Raw genomic sequence first — 18,967 nt, 5'->3', positions numbered from 1 at the left:
TAAGTGTGAAAAAATAATATAATGTAATATTTTTGGAGAAAAATACATGTAAATACATATAAATGGGTACTAGTATATTTTGGCGAGTCTAAAGTGAAGATTTAAAAAAACTAAAAAATGCTGCAACTTCCTACAATCTTAGAAAACACCTGTCTCAACCTTAAAGCCCCCCAAAATACCAAGTCCACTACTTTTTACCCCATTTCCAACGCTTTACATTTTCACCACATAAATTACGTCTTTTTTGGGGGTGAATTTAGATTTTTTTTGCCTAGTCATTGGCGGGGGGGGGGGGGGGGGAGGGGTGTCCAAAGGGTTCTGAACCAAGTCCCCGCATTTGTACCCCAAAATATGGATTTTGCACCTCTTTTCTCCTGCCTATTGCTGAAGAAACTTTTTCGCCTATTTTTGCCTGTGGAGTTCTCGCCTAGGCGAATACGTCCTGGAATTGAATATGGAGATACTTTGAAAATAGATGAAAAGCGCAAATCGGCGAAAACTCTTCACCGATCGCGGCTTTTCGCCTCTAATTGAATACGACCATAAGTTGGAAAATGTTGTGCCCCCGTTAGTCGGAGGCCCTGGGAAATTTCCCCCCTAGGCCCCCTTCTGGTAGGGCCTGTTCAAGCCAATATCACGATTATAGCTAAATATACCCCTATTTACCCCAAAGAGCCCAGTGACTTGGAGGTCAAAATCAAAAGTGATTTCTGGACGTTCTGAAATCTCGCAGCTGTGTAAATATCCTCACTGTCTTGTTTCCTAAAAATTGTGCAGCAGAAAGAAAAAATAACGATCCTCCATAATAAAATCGTTAAAAAAAGATGTAGTACTTACAGTATATGCAGTCTAGAAAGGTGTTCTGTTGTTTTATGACTATTTTACAAATCAGCATATAGGATGACGAACGTTAGGAAATATATAACGACATCAGATAACGCCTGCCACATGGGGAGTCTCAACATTCTAGAGATGAGTGACAGTTATACTCATCCAATGAATTCATCTGATTCTACATAAACCCGCCCAACCGACTGACCAGACCAATCAGCAATCTCTGAAGATGAAGAGACAGTGGTCGCCTTCATACATACAGCACCAGTGTGTTATAGAAACGCCTGGTGTCGACAGTTACTGATGCGCTGCGGTCATGTGAGTAATGTTGTTATTACGGTGATAACGAGCAGTGAGCACGTCATTTACTGTACGGAGTATTATTACCCATTCTGTTACCGGCACGGTGTTATTGCTGACTGGTGTTATGCAGTAGTCTGACACCCGCCTGCTATAGGCATGTGTATTGTTACCATGGGTGCAGGGAATCAGCGCTGCTCAGTAGCTGCCCTCTTTGTGGTTTGGTTCAGGTCCAGCATAGTATAGAACTACTGATACTATCATAATCCCTTCCATAGGGGGCAACTGGCAAATATTCTGTATCAAATAAATTATATATTTATTAACATTTACTTATTTAGCACAAGCATATTTCGTTGTGCTTTGCAATATACAATAGGAGGATTATTAATAAGTAGGTGTTCCCAGTAAGATTTTGTTCTTGGTGATGTCATCTGATTATACAGGTGCTCATGTATAATGAGATTTGGTTGTCCCTGACCTGTACATTCTCTATTACAAACTGTTTAGTGCCTAGGGATACTGGGCCTGTTCAGATATTTTCGCAGACTGAATGATCGTTTGCCATTGCTCATGCGTGTAAGATGCAATGCGCACGTGCAGTGATTGAATTGCGATTACGCTCACACAGAGGATTCACTTGCAAAGTGAGTGACAGGTAGTCCGGGTTCGGGGGGGGTAACGGGTAGTGGTTAGAAAAACGCAGGTGCGCCGGGACTATATAAATACTGTTTTCTGGATGTCCTTAAAGTAGCCACAGCATTTTTCATCGTAGCAGGAGAGCCCTCTGCGTGTCTGGAGACCCTCTAGGTCTGTGACAGCTTAGATTTATTCCGAAAACTGATGGCTGCCAGATCTGTGTTCGATGTTTCCGATTTTGTGCGTAAGCTGCGGATGTGAGATGCTGTCAGTGGGCGTCTCTCTGTAGTGGATGGTGGATGAGTCATTAGCATATTTTTGCAATTACAGTCCATGAGAGATCGCAGCTGTAATGGCATTTGCATCTGTAACGGAATCAGGCCCATTGTTTGTTGCAAATAGTATATTATAATGCTGTTTAGTCTACTACTACTGCATGTAAACAGTAGCACATCTGGTTATAGAATATCTATATCCTGTTACTAGAACACAGGCCACTTTTTAACACTTAATTGTTACATGGTGACGTGTAAGCTTTCCATTCACTTCAAGAACATTTCTGCTGACCAAGAATTTGCATTTCATATTTAAATTAAGAGCTTCTAATTTTGTAATTATTATTATTTATAAGAGTATATAAATTCACATAGATTCATATATAAAGTGATCATTTAGCATGATTATGTATAGAAGACAAATGGGAGATTGCCCTATTCATATGAGTTTACAAATTATAGGAAATATATATTGGTAAGAATTGCTTACAGATATGTCCTATTATAAGTAGAGGAACGAAACTGATCTCTCAGTGTGCTAAAACGAAACAGGTAATGTTGATGGAGTTAGAAAAGGCTGTGTGACCCCCTGCAAACTAAAGCGGCTCTTACATCCGCAATCACAAGAAAAGATTCACAGATTCAGTGATTATTTTTACCCAATTTAAAGATTCCCCAATCCACCAACCTGTGCCCATACATTAGATATTTTTCATTAATTTGCATATAATTTTCAGGAAAGACAGATCTGCCAATCATGAAAGGTCCATTATTTTAATAGTAACGGTCTGCAAATCTGCTGATTGTTACAATACACTAGCAATCTACATCCTAGATTGGTCTGTGAAATCCAACATATTGGACAACTTGATTCACAAATTCAAAACACTTTTTGGTTGACATCTGCGATCTGTTGTCCCCATAGGAGGAGGAGCGAGGAGAAAGATCCCACTAAAAAAAAAGGACACCAATAGATGACAAAGGAAGAAACACAGGAGAGACACCAGGGCTCGTAGTGTGAGTGGTGTCTATTTTTTACCCTTTGCTCCTCTGCACTTCTAGACCTGTCTAAACCAAATCCTATCATTTGCAGCTTATTGATACAGATAAAATGGATTTGCCAGAAGCGATATAAAAAATCTATACTAGAAAAAGAAGAGAACTTATCCTTCTGCACTAGGACCAAAAATTGATTAAAAGAATAAATTCTTTATTGTTATGCATTAACCACTTTCCTGGCATGGTTGGATCAGATGCGACCACACCAGGCTCGGCTTTCCCTGACATGGTCGCATATAATGCATATAAGTTACTCTTCCATCAGCCACCAATCTCATAGGGACCTCCCGGTCCTTCTGCTCCCTTGGATGTCCCTGTGCCGATCACTGCTGTAGAAGAGATGGAGCAGCCGCCGGGCAAATCAAACTAACAGCCCGCGGTGCTCCAGGAGCAGCTGCCGGGCAAATCCTCCTCTCTCCGCCGCCTAGATAGAGATAGCCCTCTTCCCGCGGCTTAGAGACAGCGCGGTGGCTGCAGAGAGTACGGAGCAAAGGAATGACCCTTTAAGTGATATAGGACATAAATACTGAGAATCATTTATTAAAAAACTGTCAAACTGGCCATTGAAATAATTCTAACTTAAATAAAGAGTAATTTAAGACAGAGGCCACAGTATTGAATCAAATTTTATTCTTACGAGCAAAATGATCTTGTCTTTGGCCCTGATTCAGAGCCGCTCGTATGCGGCCGCTCGTTCGTTCTGTCCGATGTTCGCACATCTGCGCATGCGTACGGATTTTAATACGCATGCGCGAACCAGTCAGTGCGGCCGAAAATCGTTAGTTCGCTATATAGCGAATGTCTGCTATTTTGAGTGACAGAAGGAGGCGTATGTGGGTGGTAACAGGGGAAGGTGCTTGAAAACGGGGGTGTGGAATTCGAACGCAGGCGTGCTTAAAGGTCAAAACGGGCGTTTTAAGGGAGTGCATAATTAATACAGCAGCGTCATTGACCACGTCACTTGTTTTTTTTTTACTCAGAACTGCTCGCAAAATAGCGGTTGAAAAAAACAGCCACAAGAATAGCGAGCAGTTCATACGCTGTTCGATGTACTCGATTAATCTAATAAATAGCGGACATGACGCTATGTGCAAGCGGCAAGGGGGCGTATTTTTCAAAATTACAACCGCAAGTTTTGCTCGCTCGTTCAGACTTAGAGGCGTGAACAGACTGCAATTAGCGAACGGTTCATTTGAATAGCCACCCCTTGTTTTAGAACGAACGACCGCAAATAGCGAGCGGCTCTGAATGAGGGCCTTTATTCACATTCTATATTTTTCGATATTTTTTTTATATTTGAGATTGAGGAGATATCTTTTTAATGCATACCAATAAATAATTTATTCTTTTAATCAATATTTGGTCCTACTGCACCCGGATTAGTGCTCTTCTTTTTCTAGCATAGATTTTTGATAACCCCTTTTTTTGAGCAGTGTGTAGCACATCACATGTGATATTAATCGGAAAAATAATCAGACCTGATATAATATTAATATAGGAGTAGAGTATCATGAAAATAATACTACTGACTCCATAATACTGGTGCAGGATTATGTTTTCTTACTTTGGGTGTAAAATAAAAAAATCTGTTTATGAAAATATGTTTTAGTATATATTCAGTGTGACATTGAATATTTCTTAAAATTATTTTCATAAACAGATTTACTACCAGACAGAGTAGGTGACAAATGAGTTTATTATTCAGGGATGTGACTAATAACTAGGAGGAGTTTCATCTGTAGTATGTCTTTTATAAATCCAAAAACAGGTAGAGCTTGTATTTCAGCAAACACATACACACTGAGTTTGCGGTATGGCAGGAATGTGAAATAAAAACCTGACGCCTTATCAATCTCTAACTCTATAAATACAAAGTCTAGAGGACCTCTGCGCACTCTGGAAGCTGCAGTAGAGGAGATCAATGGTGAGTCATCTACCACCCAATTAAGACAATTAGAGACAGATATATAGATGATAACTTCTTACTGCGCTCACCCTTATCCCAGTATTTTCAGTAAAACCACCACAATCAAGACCATATAAGGAATTTCAAAAATAAACTTCTGATATTATAACTGTTGGATATCTGATGTCATAGCCATAATTGCAAGTTTTTAGTTAGGCCAAGAGTTCATCGGTGGTGTACAGTCAGAGGAACCTGTCTAATGGAGCGTACACACGGTCAGATTTGTCAGACTTGTCAGATTTGTCAGATGAACGACTGAACGATTGAACGATTTGAACGATTTTACCAAAGTTTTGAACGATTTGAACGATTGAACGATTTTTGACTACATTAAAATGAATGGAATCGTCCAAGTCTGACTGCAAACCCATCAGATGTCAGAAATCGTTATCTGACAAACGGGAACGCGCATCGTTGATCGTCCATCGTTCAGGCATGTCAGATATGAACGATTTTCCTTCAGATATGAACGACTGAACGATTTTTAAATCGTTATCGTTCATATCTGAAGGAAAAATCTGATCGTGTGTATGCACCATTAGTCCACAAATCTTCTCCCCAGAGAATGTCTTTATATGATGATCCTCAGAAAAGGGCGAGAAGGGGTTGGGGGGGAACCAATAGTGTAGCATGCTTTTTGCAAAAACAGTGTCCCCAAAATGATGTCCAATATTAAGATTAATAATCGTACAACACTCACTCTGTAAAACAGAGGTAAACTCCCATTAAGATATCTTTATACGAGAAGGTCAGTAACACACTAATATTCATAGAAAGTATCAGGGCATCCGTATGGTAGTTGACAAAATGAGAATCATGAAGAGACTTATACATAAAGGTTTCTTTTAGATTCTCAAGGCACTTTTCATCCTCCTGGTTTATATCCCTTCACTTAAACCATCGTGCTTCCTCTGGGTTTATTAAAATGAATGAGGGATTTCGGGAGTAGGTAATAAATGCACAACATTTATTGAATCATTATAAACAAAAAAACAATAAAATACACCATGGCATATTAGGTGAAAAACAGGAAAGATGGAAAAATATGACCTGGATTATGAAACAAGGTCCTGACTGTCCCACAGCTGACCAGGGATTCCTGCTAGAGTCACCCTATGCTCCATCCCTATTCAGCAACGCGTTTCGACGTCTGTCTTTTTCAAGGTTGTCATCTAAATATCAATCTCTAACTCTCGTCTTTAATAGATTCCATACCTGTGGGGCACTAGGGGTCTATGTACTAATAATCGCAGTACTGCTGACATTATTATGTATCCAACTCGCAGGGGATATTTAAATTTTTAATGAAAATATCACCACTATGTACCAAGGGAAACTTGCACATACAGTAGTTGCATTAAACGCTGTCACTGCAAGTAATATCCCTGGCATTTAGGAGAAGTCTTTCACAGATGTCAAAGACTTCCTCTGGGGAAGCTGACACTGGACATGCACAATGTCAGCTTCTGGGGGCTGCGGGGGAGAGATCGAAATTACAAATCATGCCGAACTTTAAATCCAGCTGTGATGTAAATAATAAACATGCTTGTCATGACTGCACCACATTTGCGGATGTAATTATAATGTTTTAGGTTATGTACTCGCTGGAATTTGAAAAGGCAAGATAATGTGCAAGTAAATTATATATAAACCATGTTTTTTTTATATATGCTTTAGATTTGTGTTTAGATTTCTGCTTATAGACATAGGGCCTGATTCAGCAAGGATCTGAGTTGCTAATACGCAAGCAATTGGCGAATATTTTGCACTGCACATCTCAGTGCGCAAACCAGACACTATGATCTGGTGCTATGCAGACCCATTGCAGAGTGATTGACAGGAAGTGCCATTTGTGGGTGGTGACAAGTTGGGGGGGGCACTTGGTGGTCGTGCGAACGCAGGCGTTATGCACGCCTTTTCATGGGCATGCATAAATGATCCACTGCATAACCATACGCACTGTGAGGACTCATAGCGTGAGTGGCTGTTAGCAATTTCTGAGTAAGGTCAGGGCTTCTGCAAGCATGCGTATGGGTCCGATGGTACTCTATTCTACCGATGGTTGTGCTATTCTGCTAAGTATTACGGATGTGCGTATGGTATAGTGGGCGTCATTATGTAGTGCTGATTTTGCTTTGCGATCGCAGTGCAGTGCCTTGCTATCGCAGTTGAATTGCGTGCGTACGCAGCATTGTGATCCGTAGTGAATCAGGCCTATAGTTATTTATAGCGCTAACACTAGTTAGATGCAGTGAAACCAAAACAAGCAGCTTTCAAAATACTCTAAGTACAGTAGAATGAGTTTTATTTTCATGCCCTTTGTCATGCACTTATCTGATGTTAATAATACATGTTGTGTAATATTAACTCCAGTGTGTGAGTAACTTTATGCAGCCTTCTTGCTTCCTCTTATATGTCAGTGTATACAATGACAGACATTCTGGGTAGTGTAGCAGCTTCGGCCCCATTCACTTTCAGCTCCAGGCTGCACATGTATTTTCACTTTTATATTTTATTACCAGCCTGCTCATTTACTATTTTGAATGATGCCAGATACGTGTAAGTATGATCACTGTGTAAGTATGATAAATTGGTATCCGGATAGAAGATCGACAATGTAAAGTTTGACAGTCAATTGGTTGTCACCAGATGGTTGACATGCAGAAGGTCGACAGGGTCAAAAGGTCGGCAGATACAAAAGATCAACAGTGCAGAAGGTCGACAGGGTTAAAAAGTCAACGTGTTCAAATGGTTGACACACAAATTGTCGACACAAAAATGGGAGACACGTTTTTCATGGTTTTTCTACATTTGTAAGGTGAGGGTTAGGTACCAGGGGAAGGGTTAGCGTTAGGCATCAGGGAGAGGGTTAGCGTTTGGCATCAGGGGGAGTGTTAGCGTTAGGCATCAGGGGATGGGTTAGAAATAGGCATCAGGGGAAGGGTTAGCGTTAGGCATCAGGGGAAGGGTTAGCGTTAGGCGTCAGGGGAAGGGTTAGCGTTAGGCATCAGGGGAAGGGTTAGCGTTAGACATCAGGGGAAGGGTTAGCGTTAGGCATCAGGGGGAGGGTTAGCGTTAGGCATCAGGGGAAGGGTTAGCGTTAGGCATCAGGGAGAGGGTTAACGTTAGGCATCAGGGGAAGGGTTAGCATTAGGCATCAGGGGGAGGGTTAGCGTTAGGCTTCAGGGGAAGGGTTAGCATTAGGCATCAGGGGGAGGGTTAGCGTTAGGCATCAGGGGGAGGGTTAGCGTTAGGCATCAGGAGGAGGGTTAGCGTTAGGCATCAGGGGAAGGGTTAGCGTTAGGCATCAGGGAGAGGGTTAGCGTTAGGCATCAGGGGAAGGGTTAGCGTTAGGCATCAGGGGGAGGGTTAGCGTTAGGCATCAGGGGAAGGGTTAGCGTTAGGCATCAGGGAAGGGTTGTGTTAGGCATCAGGGCAAGTGTTAGCGTTAGGCATTAGGGAGAGGGTTAGCGTTGGGCATCAGGAGAAGGGTTAGCATTAGGCATCAGGGAGAGGGTTAGCGTTAGGCATCAGGGGGAGAGTTAGTGTTAGGCATCAGGGGAAGGGTTAGCGTTAGGCATCAGGGAGAGGGTTAGCGTTAGGCATCAGGGGGAGGGTTAGCGTTAGGCATCAGGGGAAGGGTTAGCGTTAGGCATCAGGAGAAGGGTTAGTGTTAGGCATCAGGGCAATGTTAGCGTTAGGCATCAGGAGAAGGGTTAGTGTTAGGTATCAGGGCAAGTGTTAGCATTAGGCATCAGGGAGAGGATTAGCGTTGGGCATCAGGAGAAGGGTTAGCATTAGGCATCAGGGAGAGGGTTAGCGTTAGGCATCAGGGGGAGTGTTGGGATAAGGGTGAAATAAAAAAAATGTCAACCATTTGTACCCGTTAACTTTGTGTAACTGTCAACTTTTTCGCCCCTGTCGACATATTGCATGTCGACCTATTGACTGTTTGACCTTTACATTGATGTCCTTTTATTCCACACCCTGATAAATATATCCTAACAATGGTTATTATTGGGAATTTTGGTAAATGGTGTCAAACTGTATGTGCTGTCACCCTTCAACCACTCTAACAGGCCCCAGTAACACCATAAGTGATTTGGCCGCTCTGACCTCATCCTATTGGTTACCCCTGTGTGTGGCCTAATGGACCGCAATACACTTGGCCAGCTCTAGAGAAAGCACTTCATTTTGATCTTATTTAATTTCCATTTACCTAATTAGATTTTGGAGCAGGGTTCTTTTTCCATTTTGTCTGTTTGGTAATGACTGTCAATTTATTTGTTTTATGTTAATGTACTTTTTATGTGTATAGCACCAAAATGCACACTGTATAAATAATGAACATACAAATAAACATCTTTATTTTTAGCACCATTAACACTTTTTAGTGGTATGTTTACTAGTGTTCATTCTAGCACCCTGCACCTGTCACAACCTTTGCAGTTCCTGTTTCCTACCTGGGGTGTCACTCTCTGCTCTGGTGCTTCTAGCACACTCAGCTGATGCAAAAAAAAAATGCTGAGATACAGACCAGAGTGTGCTAGAAGCACCAGAGAGCAACACCCCAGGCAGGAAAGCGGAACTGCATGGGTTGTGACAGGTGCAGGATATTAGAATGTACACTATTTTAACCATGAATCAATCTACAAACACACACGAACGTGCATTATTTCCCAACGACCGCACACCTCAGTCCTGGTCTCAAAGCCACAGCTGTATCACTCCACAAGTGTAAACAATAACACTTCTCACAGAGACACTGCTCACAGAAAATCAGCACATTACTGCCTGACTGACATACACATTTCTAGCAGAAACATTTCAAGGAATTTCCAAATTACTTCATAGCTCAATGAACCTGACATTAGTCCTCACCAAAGAACTTAAACAGGACTTACCTGAGCAGTCATTTCAAAATCCAGCATAGCAAACAGTGAGTAGACATGACAGCCTTGACCCTGAAGAAGCATTAAGCACTTCCTGCCAGTACAATTCATATGCTTTCTTTCCAAAATGTGCCACTGTTTAAGTGACAGTAGTTACTAAATGTTCAACTGATTTATTCACTTATACTGTTATCCAGTTAAATGTTTACTCATTATAAATAATTAAAATTAAACTGCCTATTCTGAACTATTTTCTCCTCCTATTCTGTATATGTTTCACCCTACATTATTCTCCACGTATAACTCTGCCTCTTGTGTCACAACGCACACCAAGGCGTGCGTATATAACAGCGCGACTGCACACCCAAGAGTGGTATATCTAGTGCATATATTACCTTTAAATATCAATGTACTTGCTGAATATATACAGTATGTGTGTTTCGTGTGTTCATATACAGTATATGTGTGTGTTTTGGTGTGATACTGTAGGGGGTATATGGAAAACCAGAAGGAGACTGGAGGGGGATCCCTGGCAGAAGTAGACTATAGTTATATTATTTATTAGGCTCTCCATTGTATGGGGACAAAAATGAATTCCCTCTATTCTGCAGAAGCTGGACAACTCTGATCATATAAATAGTTACATTATATTATAGTTTCCATTTACAGTTTGCTTACTATTGTGGATTTAAGTCATTCTTCCTCTACAGTGTAGGTTATGTTCACCCGCAGCACAAACTAGCGAGCAGGGGACTGATGGGCATGGACTGGCGGGCAAGGACCTGCGGCCACCAGTGCTGTGCACAGAGCTGGAGCCAGAGTCAAGCACAGAACTCCCTCACCTGAGACGGGCCAGGACCGCACTCCATGCAGTAACAGGGTGACCCTTCAGAGAAAGCCGGTAATCTGTCAGCCGTGCCCTCTTTTCTTCTCCCCCCTTCTGCCACCATCCAGTAGTCAGGACCCAGCTGCCTTTCTCAGGCTGAGACGAGAACAGAGTGGCGGGTTTGGGCAGCACAGACCGGGTGAGCACACTGACTAGTCAATGACTGAGCACAGGTTGCTGTGAAGGGGCAGATGGAGCGAGACACATGGCTCCCCTTACACCTACTACAGCTCCTAGGAGCAGAGATGTAGCCCCGGTGAGCATGGGGGGCGAAGAGGTGCTCTTGACTGACTGCAAGCTGCTGTGAGGGGGTAGTGGGATAGAGGATTGCACCTCTCTCCTGACACCTGCTGCTGTGCAGCCTCATTGAGCGTGGTGGGAAAAGAGGTACTTGTGGAATGGGGTGTGGGGGTCACCACTGGGATAGAGGGACCAGAGCCAAGATCTGAATGTGTAAAAAGTAGGCTGACACTGCCGGACAGTATCCGCCTACTTATGGTACAGTTGGGGGAAAGAACGATTAGTTGGGAAAAACCAAACGTTTGATTTTCCCATCTAGGACAGATAGTTTTTTGCCATTTGGGGGCAAACCAATGATTATTGTTTGTTCCCACACACTGCCCGATTATCATTCCAACCAGTCAACTATGTGGCTCGTTGAAACAATATAGTTCAGATGTATGGCCAGCTTAAGGGAAGGAGAAGCACATGAGGCAAGAGGGCCATGCTCATGAGAGCTTACATTCTAAAGGGAAGGGGCAGACAGACGGGGTGACACGTATGTGGTAGACAGTGAGGAAGGATCATGGAGCAGTGCGTTAGGATGAGAGCTTGAAGGCTTGATGAAGAAGTGAATCTTGAGAGCCAGTTTGAGGGTTAAATAAGCGGTAGAGAGTCTGGTTGGTACAGGAAGCAGAAGTGTTTAAAATACCCTTCCCACGTATAGCCATGCAAGAGTTATTCCAGTTCAACAATAACGGTGGAATTAATTTCCCTTACATTGTGGTTACAATCACTCGTAACTGCTGCGATACTTGTGCGATTGGCAACATAATGAAAGCACATATACTAATATGTTCCTTGTGAAAGGCTTTTAGGGTGATGTTGCCTTGGTTTGGGTTCTCCACCAACATGATCAGGGTATTGCAGAAGCTAATTTATCACTGTGGATGACCCACAAAATTTGGCACATCATAGGGTTGGTCTCAATGCATTTCATTTGCTACGTAAACCCTAGGTACAGAACTCAAAGTATGCATCTCACTACCTGGTACCAACTACGGGTTGTGGCACATGACCTTCCTGTCCACTTATAGTGGGTGGCCCTTAGTTGGCCGGCTACCTCCCCGAGTAACTATACTTACCTTTATTTATGTATTTGTTCCTGTTTCTTTTAATATCGTTTTACTTGTTGTTGAGTTTGAAATACAAGTATCAAAACTTCAGATATACTGTACTTGTTCATTGTTGCTATTTTATTTTTTTATTAAATCTTATACTGCTTATACTGCTAAACATTTTTCTTCTCGTCTATGACAATGCATTGCATTGCATTGCCTCAAAACAGATTATTTAAAAAAATAAAATAAAGATAAAGTTCCCTCCCCACCAAGAGTAATAGAGCGTCTTCCTGTCCCTACTCAGTGAAAAGGCGGATGAAGAGGAACTGGTTACCTTTATTACTTTTTTTGGTGGCTTCCCAGTAAGCTTTCAAGTTAAAAATAGAAAGTTATCTTGCGGTTGTTTAGGTTTCATCTACTGGTAGGGAGTTCTACTGCCCTATCTGTTAACAAGACAATAAAATGACATTGCTTTTGTTCATATAGACAACATGGAAACATCTTCAATCCAACTTTTGAGAGGCTAAATAATGCTGATGGATGCTGCTTACACCGTAAACTGCACTGACCTCCGCACACATGGCAATATTGAAGACTGGATTGGGGTCACAGAATTCCCGCCTTAACAGAAGAAGTGTTTTTCTGTTGAAGTTCCTGGGTTTCATTTTTATAGTTGTTTTTTTCTGCGAGTTTTTGCTTTATTACTTTGTTATAATTCAGTGCCAATGGCCAAGACTGAAAACCATGCCCAGTACACGCGGATCGCCCCCGCTGAAGGCCATGTTCTTATCAGATACCCATCTTCTTGGAGAAATCACTGGTCATTGGTTTGACAAATTGAGAAGGTAAGATTTGAAAGGATAAGTATATAGTGGAAGATATTTAGGAAAACTGTTCGACAGGCAATTGAATAATAAAGGTGTCGTTGTCCATGTTTGTTTTCGTTTTGTGAACTGCGCCAGAAAAAAAATAGTTAGAATTTGTTCCATCACTTGATTTTCAGCCTGAAATACACTAACATGCATATATTATCATAACATGGAGTTTGTGCTTTCTTCTTTTTTGAGTTTGTTTTATTTTTATTACACCAGATCACGATTGCTTATAACCAGACTTTCACCTAATTAGTCCTCAGGAAATGACCAATTATTTTTTTTTCTGTCACAATAGAAATTCTCCTCCCTCCCTACAGGATTTTCATTGGTTGAGTGTACTGCAGTGCCAGGACCTTTAACTTAACAAAGACACAAGAAAGCTACATGTGGAACTATTTTTGTTTTGCATTAAACATAGCCATATAGCCAGTCCAGGTGTATCATTGTTTCCATTATAGGCAGCTACTTGCCACCCCAACCTTTGTAGAGATGGACCTGTGATGTACATTGCATATTAGATTAGTAGGGGCCAATCTTTTTGATTACACATCTCCTGACTCACCTTCTACAGAATTTTTCTTTCTGCCCCCCCCCCACCCCCTCCCACCATGGTTAAAATATAAAACAAACAAATTAGGAAATATGAGCAAATAATAAAAGCAAAAAAATTAGCTAAATCTTGGCAGAATTTTTGTATTCATTTTAGTGTTTATATATTTTATACAGTATATGATACTTTTTACACAATTTAGTGGGGTGTTTTGTATATTTCCCCTATGATACCTGCACTTATTTGATACATACAACCCTTTGTGGTAAATGGTCTATCACCATATTCCCAGTAGTTGTCTTATACAGAACAAACAAATGTTTATTATGAAAAATGAATTTCCCACACTGTATCTTGTTTGTTAGAGAATGGCAAATGGAGAGGGCCTATCAGAGCGCCCTTTGGCTACTACAACCTGACATTGTTTTCATCCTTGGGGATCTGTTTGATGAAGGAAAATGGAGTAACTCTAAGGTGAGACTTGTAACTTTAGCAATTAGCATATTTTGGGGCCCTTACGATACATAAGCATACAGCTGCATTGCCAGACATCATACATATACATTATCATCCAGGTGCTCAAATAACTTCCCCCATCTCAGAATCCTCCCATTACATTTGTGCAGGCTTCAAACAAAGGTACAGCCCACTTCAATCCTGTCTTGTGCTAAAAGTCTGTAAGGTGGTAATGGGCCCAGTGCTAATCTTCTAAATTGTTTTACTCCTCCTGGTTCCCTTCTGTGCCCAGAAGCATTCTCTCAATAGAAATGCATTGACTTGTGGCTATACTGAATTTTTCACAATAGTGCTTATGTCCCTTATTCACTTTAATAGCCACCAGCTTTAAGCACACAGTAGCAAATACATGGCTAGTTGTACCTGAACTGAACGTTACAGATGTTCTGTGGTCTGAAGCAGGACTATCCAGCATGATGATCCTTGCTTAAGATGCAAAATATGACCTAATGCCTCAAACTTTCAGTCTGCTAGGTACATACAGATTTACAATAATAAGGATATGCGTCGTCATTCGTCAATTACTCTTTGTATCCATACAGGGCAGAGGGCATCTATATTGCCATTCATGTAATACCCAGAAGAAAATAGGATTAAACAAAATTATTTCTTTTCTATTTTGAAAAATAATAGTCTACTTTTAAAGAAGAAACAGGGAAAGAAAGTAATATTTGCCAAGCTATTAAATAGTTGTTATTTTTTGCAATGTAGTAACTAAGGAAAGTGAGGAGATCTGAAAGCCAAAGGAATAGACCAGATTAATTGTGAGTTATGTATTTGCTTAGATCAGGGGTGGGCAATTATTTAAGTTTTTATGGGGCCACTTAACAAGTTTTAATAAACTGTTGAGGGTAGCACACAAAATGTATTATTATTTATCAGTTATTTATATAGCGCACACATATTCCGCAACGCTTTACAGAGAATATCTTACCATTCACATCTGTCCCTGCCTCAGTGGAGCTTACAATCTATGGCCCTCATTCAGAGCCGTACGCTCTGAGCAGAGTGCACGCTCTGAATGAGGGCTGGCCTCCATGAGAATGGAGCGTCCTCCTGGACGCTCGTATAGCTGTGGGTCACCACCCACAGGCTATACGAGCGTGCAGTTTGATGGCCGCGATGGTCGTGACCATCGCGACCATCGAAACTGCGAGCCGGAGCCTGCGGTTGAGGTTTTCAACCGCAAGCTCCGGAGTGATTTTGGCTCTATCAGAGCCAAAATCACTCCCACTGACATCACTAGTGATGTCAGTGGGCCGGCTTCTGACGGGAGGCGTTCCCGTGGGAACACCCCCGTCAGGGAGGCACGCCCCCGGCACGCCTACCAAAGGGGGCGTGCTGTCAATCAACATCGACAGCACGCCCCCTTTGATCAGACACAACGAGCGAAGGACTTTCCTTCGCTCGTTGCGTCTGGCGCATGCGCACGACGGAGCTCCCTCCGTCGTGCGCATGCTAAGTCCAGAACATCGACCCACTTGCGAGCGGACAGCCGCTTGCGAGTGGGTCTGCATCAGGCCCTATATTCCCTACCACATGCTCACAAACATACACACTATGGTCAATTGCGTTGGGAGCCGAATAACCTACCAGTGTATTTTTGGAGTGTGGGAGGAAACCGTAGTACCCGGAGGAAACCCACGCAAGCACAGGGAGAATATACAAACTCCACTCAGTTAGGGCTGTAGGGGGAATCGAACCCATAACCTCAGTGCTGTGAGGCAGAAACGCTGCCTGTGCTGCCCTAAATATTTTTCCCTTTATCTTATTGAGCTGCATGTTCCCAGATTCTTCAATACGCACTGCTTTGGAATACCCTTATATTTGAGCCTTGCATAAGCGGTTCCAAGGCCGTGCATAAGGAGCCAGGAGCACGTGGCACAGATATAGTGAGTGAGTTCTCAGGCAGTGCACTCGGGAGTTCCCAGGCAGTGCGAAATGAAGGAGCCAGGAGCACGTGGCACACATATAGTAAGGGAGTTCCCAGCAGTGCGTAATGAAGGAGCCAGGAGCACGTGGCACAGATATAGTAAGGGAGTTCCCAGGCAGTGTGTAATGAAGGAGCCAGGAGCATGTGGCACACATATAGTAAGGGAGTTCCCAGGCAGGGAGTAATGAAGGAGCCAGAAGCACGTGGCACTGATATAGTAAGGGAGTTCCCAGGCAGTGTGTAATGAAGGAGCCAGGAGCACGTGGCACACATATAGTAAGGGAGTTCCCAGGCAGGGAGTAATGAAGGAACCAGGAGCACGTGGCACACATATAGTAAGGGAGATCCCAGGCAGTGCCTAATGAAGGAGCCAGGAGCACGTGGCGCAGATATAGTAAGGGAGTTCCCAGGAAGTGCGTAATGAAGGTGCCAGAAGCACGTGGCGCAGCTATAGTAAGGGAGTTCCCAGGCAGTGTGTAATGAAGGAGCCAGGAGCACATGGCACACATATAGTAAGGGAGTTCCCAGGCAGGGAGTAATGAAGGAGCCAGGAGCACGTGGCACACATATAGTAAGGGAGTTCCCAGGCAGTGCGTAATGAAGGAGCCAGGAGCACGTGGCGCAGATATGGTAAGGGAGGTCCCAGGAAGTGCATAATGAAGGTGCCAGAAGCACGTGGCGCAGATATAGTAAGGGAGTTCCCAGGCAGTGTGTAATGAAGGAGCCAGGAGCACGTGGACAAATATATAGTAAGGGAGTTCCCAGGTAGGGAGTAATGAAGGAGCCAGGAGCACGTGGCACAGATATAGTGAGCGAGTTCTCAGGCAGTGCACTCGGGAGTTCCCAGGCAGTGCGTAATGAAGGAGCCAGGAGCACGTGTCACAGATATAGTAAGGCAGTTCTCAGGCAGTGTGTAATGAAGGAGCCAGGAGCATGTGGCACACATATAGTAAGGGAGTTCCCAGGCAGGGAGTAATGAAGAAGCCAGAAGCACATGGCACAGATATAGTAAGGGAGTTCCCAGGCAGTGCGTAATGAATGAGCCAGGAGCACGTGGCACACATATAGTAAGGGAGTTCCCAGGCATGCGTAATGAAGGAGCCAGGAGCACGTGGCACAGATATAGTAAGGGAGTTCTCTGGCAGTGTGTAATGAAGGCGCCAGGTGCACGTGGCACATATATAATAAGGGAGTTCCCAGGCAGGGAGTAATGAAGGAGCCAGAAGCACGTGGCACAGATATAGTAAGGGAGTTCCCAGGCAGTGCATAATGAAGGAGCCAGGAGCACGTGGCACACATATAGTAAGGGAGTTCCCAGGCAGTGCCTAATGAAGGAGCCAGGAGCACGTGGCGCAGATATAGTAAGGGAGTTCCCAGGAAGTGTGTAATGAAGGTGCCAAAAGCACGTGGCACAGATATAGTAAGGGAGTTCCCAGGAAGTGTGTAATGAAGGTGCCAAAAGCACGTGGCACAGATATAGTAAGGGAGTTTCCAGGCAGTGTGTAATGAAGGAGCCAGGAGCACATGGCACACATATAGTAAGGGAGTTCCCAGGCAGGGAGTAATGAAGGAGCCAGGAGCACGTGGCACACATATAGTAAGGGAGTTCCCAGGCAGTGTGTAATGAAGGAGCCAGGAGCACGTGGCGCAGATATAGTAAGGGAGTTCCCAGGAAGTGCTTAATGAAGGTGCCAGAAGCACGTGGCGTAGATATAGTAAGGGAGTTCCCAGGCAGTGTGTAATGAAGGAGCCAGGAGCACGTGGACACATATAGTAAGGGAGTTCCCACGCAGGGAGTAATGAAGGAGCCAGGAGCACGTGGCACAGGTATAGCAAGGGATTTCTCAGGCAGTGTGTAATGAAGGAGCCAGGAGCACGTGGCACACATATAGTAAGGGAGTTCCCAGGCAGGAAGTAATGAAGGAGCCAGAAGCACGTGGCACAGGTATAGAAAGGGAGTTCTCTGGCGGTGCACTCGAGAGTTCCCATGCAGTGCTTAATGAAGTAGCCAAGAGTACGTGTGACAGATGTAGTAAAGGTCTTCCAAGGCTCTGTGTACTTGGTGAGCCACATATAGGTTGTGGAGGGCAAAGTGGCTTTGTGTTATTTTGTTCACATCTATCCAAGTTGTGCCATGATTTGCCAATAAACACACCCTGAAATAAATTACAGCTGAAACTATATACATGAGCAAATCCTTCTCATTGCCATCCCTACTGGGCAGCTCCCCGACACACAGGTCTCCTTCAGCCCTAGTGCTCCTTGTCATTCATTCCTTTTGTCAGATATGGGACTATTGCACATGAAACACATTTCACATGTCTCAAGTTGCTAAATACCATCGCTCAAAAAAGGTATCAAGTTGGTGATAAATTTACATTCTCTGAGGCAAATACCTTTTTTGTACCTGTACTACAACTACGTGAGACAGTTATTTTCGCCTCACCTGCTGCAGCCAACATGACGCATATAAATCATAAAAGATATGAAGTTTGATGTAGAGGTGAATGTACGCCTATTGGTGGAGGGTGTCTTGTGTGCGTTTGTACTGCAAGTGCTCCGGGTGATGCAGAGTCATTAGCCTATAGATAGAGGGCAGGTGCACCATGGGATATGTACAGCTCTGCATATAGGTGCATATGTGCATTTTGTATGTGCAAGTAGCGTGAGAGCACGTGTCCCATTTCCATCCTAGCCTCTATCAAGCCCATCAGCTGTACTTTATAATATTTTGTTGACCTTCAAAACTACCCCCTACACCTAAATGTGAGGTGCACATGGGAGGTCGCCGGTTTCCTCACACGTTATGCAGCACTCATGTAAAGTATGCTACTCTTGGTACCGGATCCCTACCAGGTTATAATATATATGGATGGTGCTACTTCTTTCCTGCTGGAGGGGC

General features: G+C 43.3%; 1 protein-coding gene across 4 annotated transcripts in view; it reads left to right on the top strand.

Annotated features, from left to right (window-relative positions):
- Nucleotides 1-1,070: 1,070 nt before the first annotated feature.
- The window catches only part of MPPE1 (metallophosphoesterase 1), a 66,824-nt gene continuing 48,927 nt past the window's right edge, over nt 1,071-18,967 (top strand). The window contains exons 1-5 of one of the 4 annotated variants that reach the window (XM_088469704.1): nt 1,071-1,152; nt 2,974-3,065; nt 10,676-10,866; nt 12,678-13,036; nt 13,982-14,090. In XM_088469704.1, coding sequence (XP_088325830.1) covers nt 12,771-13,036; nt 13,982-14,090 — 375 coding nt within the window. In that variant the 5' untranslated portion in view covers nt 1,071-1,152; nt 2,974-3,065; nt 10,676-10,866; nt 12,678-12,770. The remainder of the gene's footprint in view (nt 1,153-2,973; nt 3,066-10,675; nt 10,867-12,677; nt 13,037-13,981; nt 14,091-18,967) is intronic. The other 3 variants (XM_088469706.1, XM_088469705.1, XM_088469708.1) reach the window with 3 other exon arrangements.

Source organism: Taudactylus pleione, unplaced genomic scaffold, assembly GCF_031769625.1.
Source record: "Taudactylus pleione unplaced genomic scaffold, aTauple2 ptg000093l, whole genome shotgun sequence".
Taxonomy (NCBI): Eukaryota; Metazoa; Chordata; class Amphibia; order Anura; family Myobatrachidae; genus Taudactylus; species Taudactylus pleione.
This window is presented reverse-complemented; position numbering and strand designations above follow the sequence as displayed.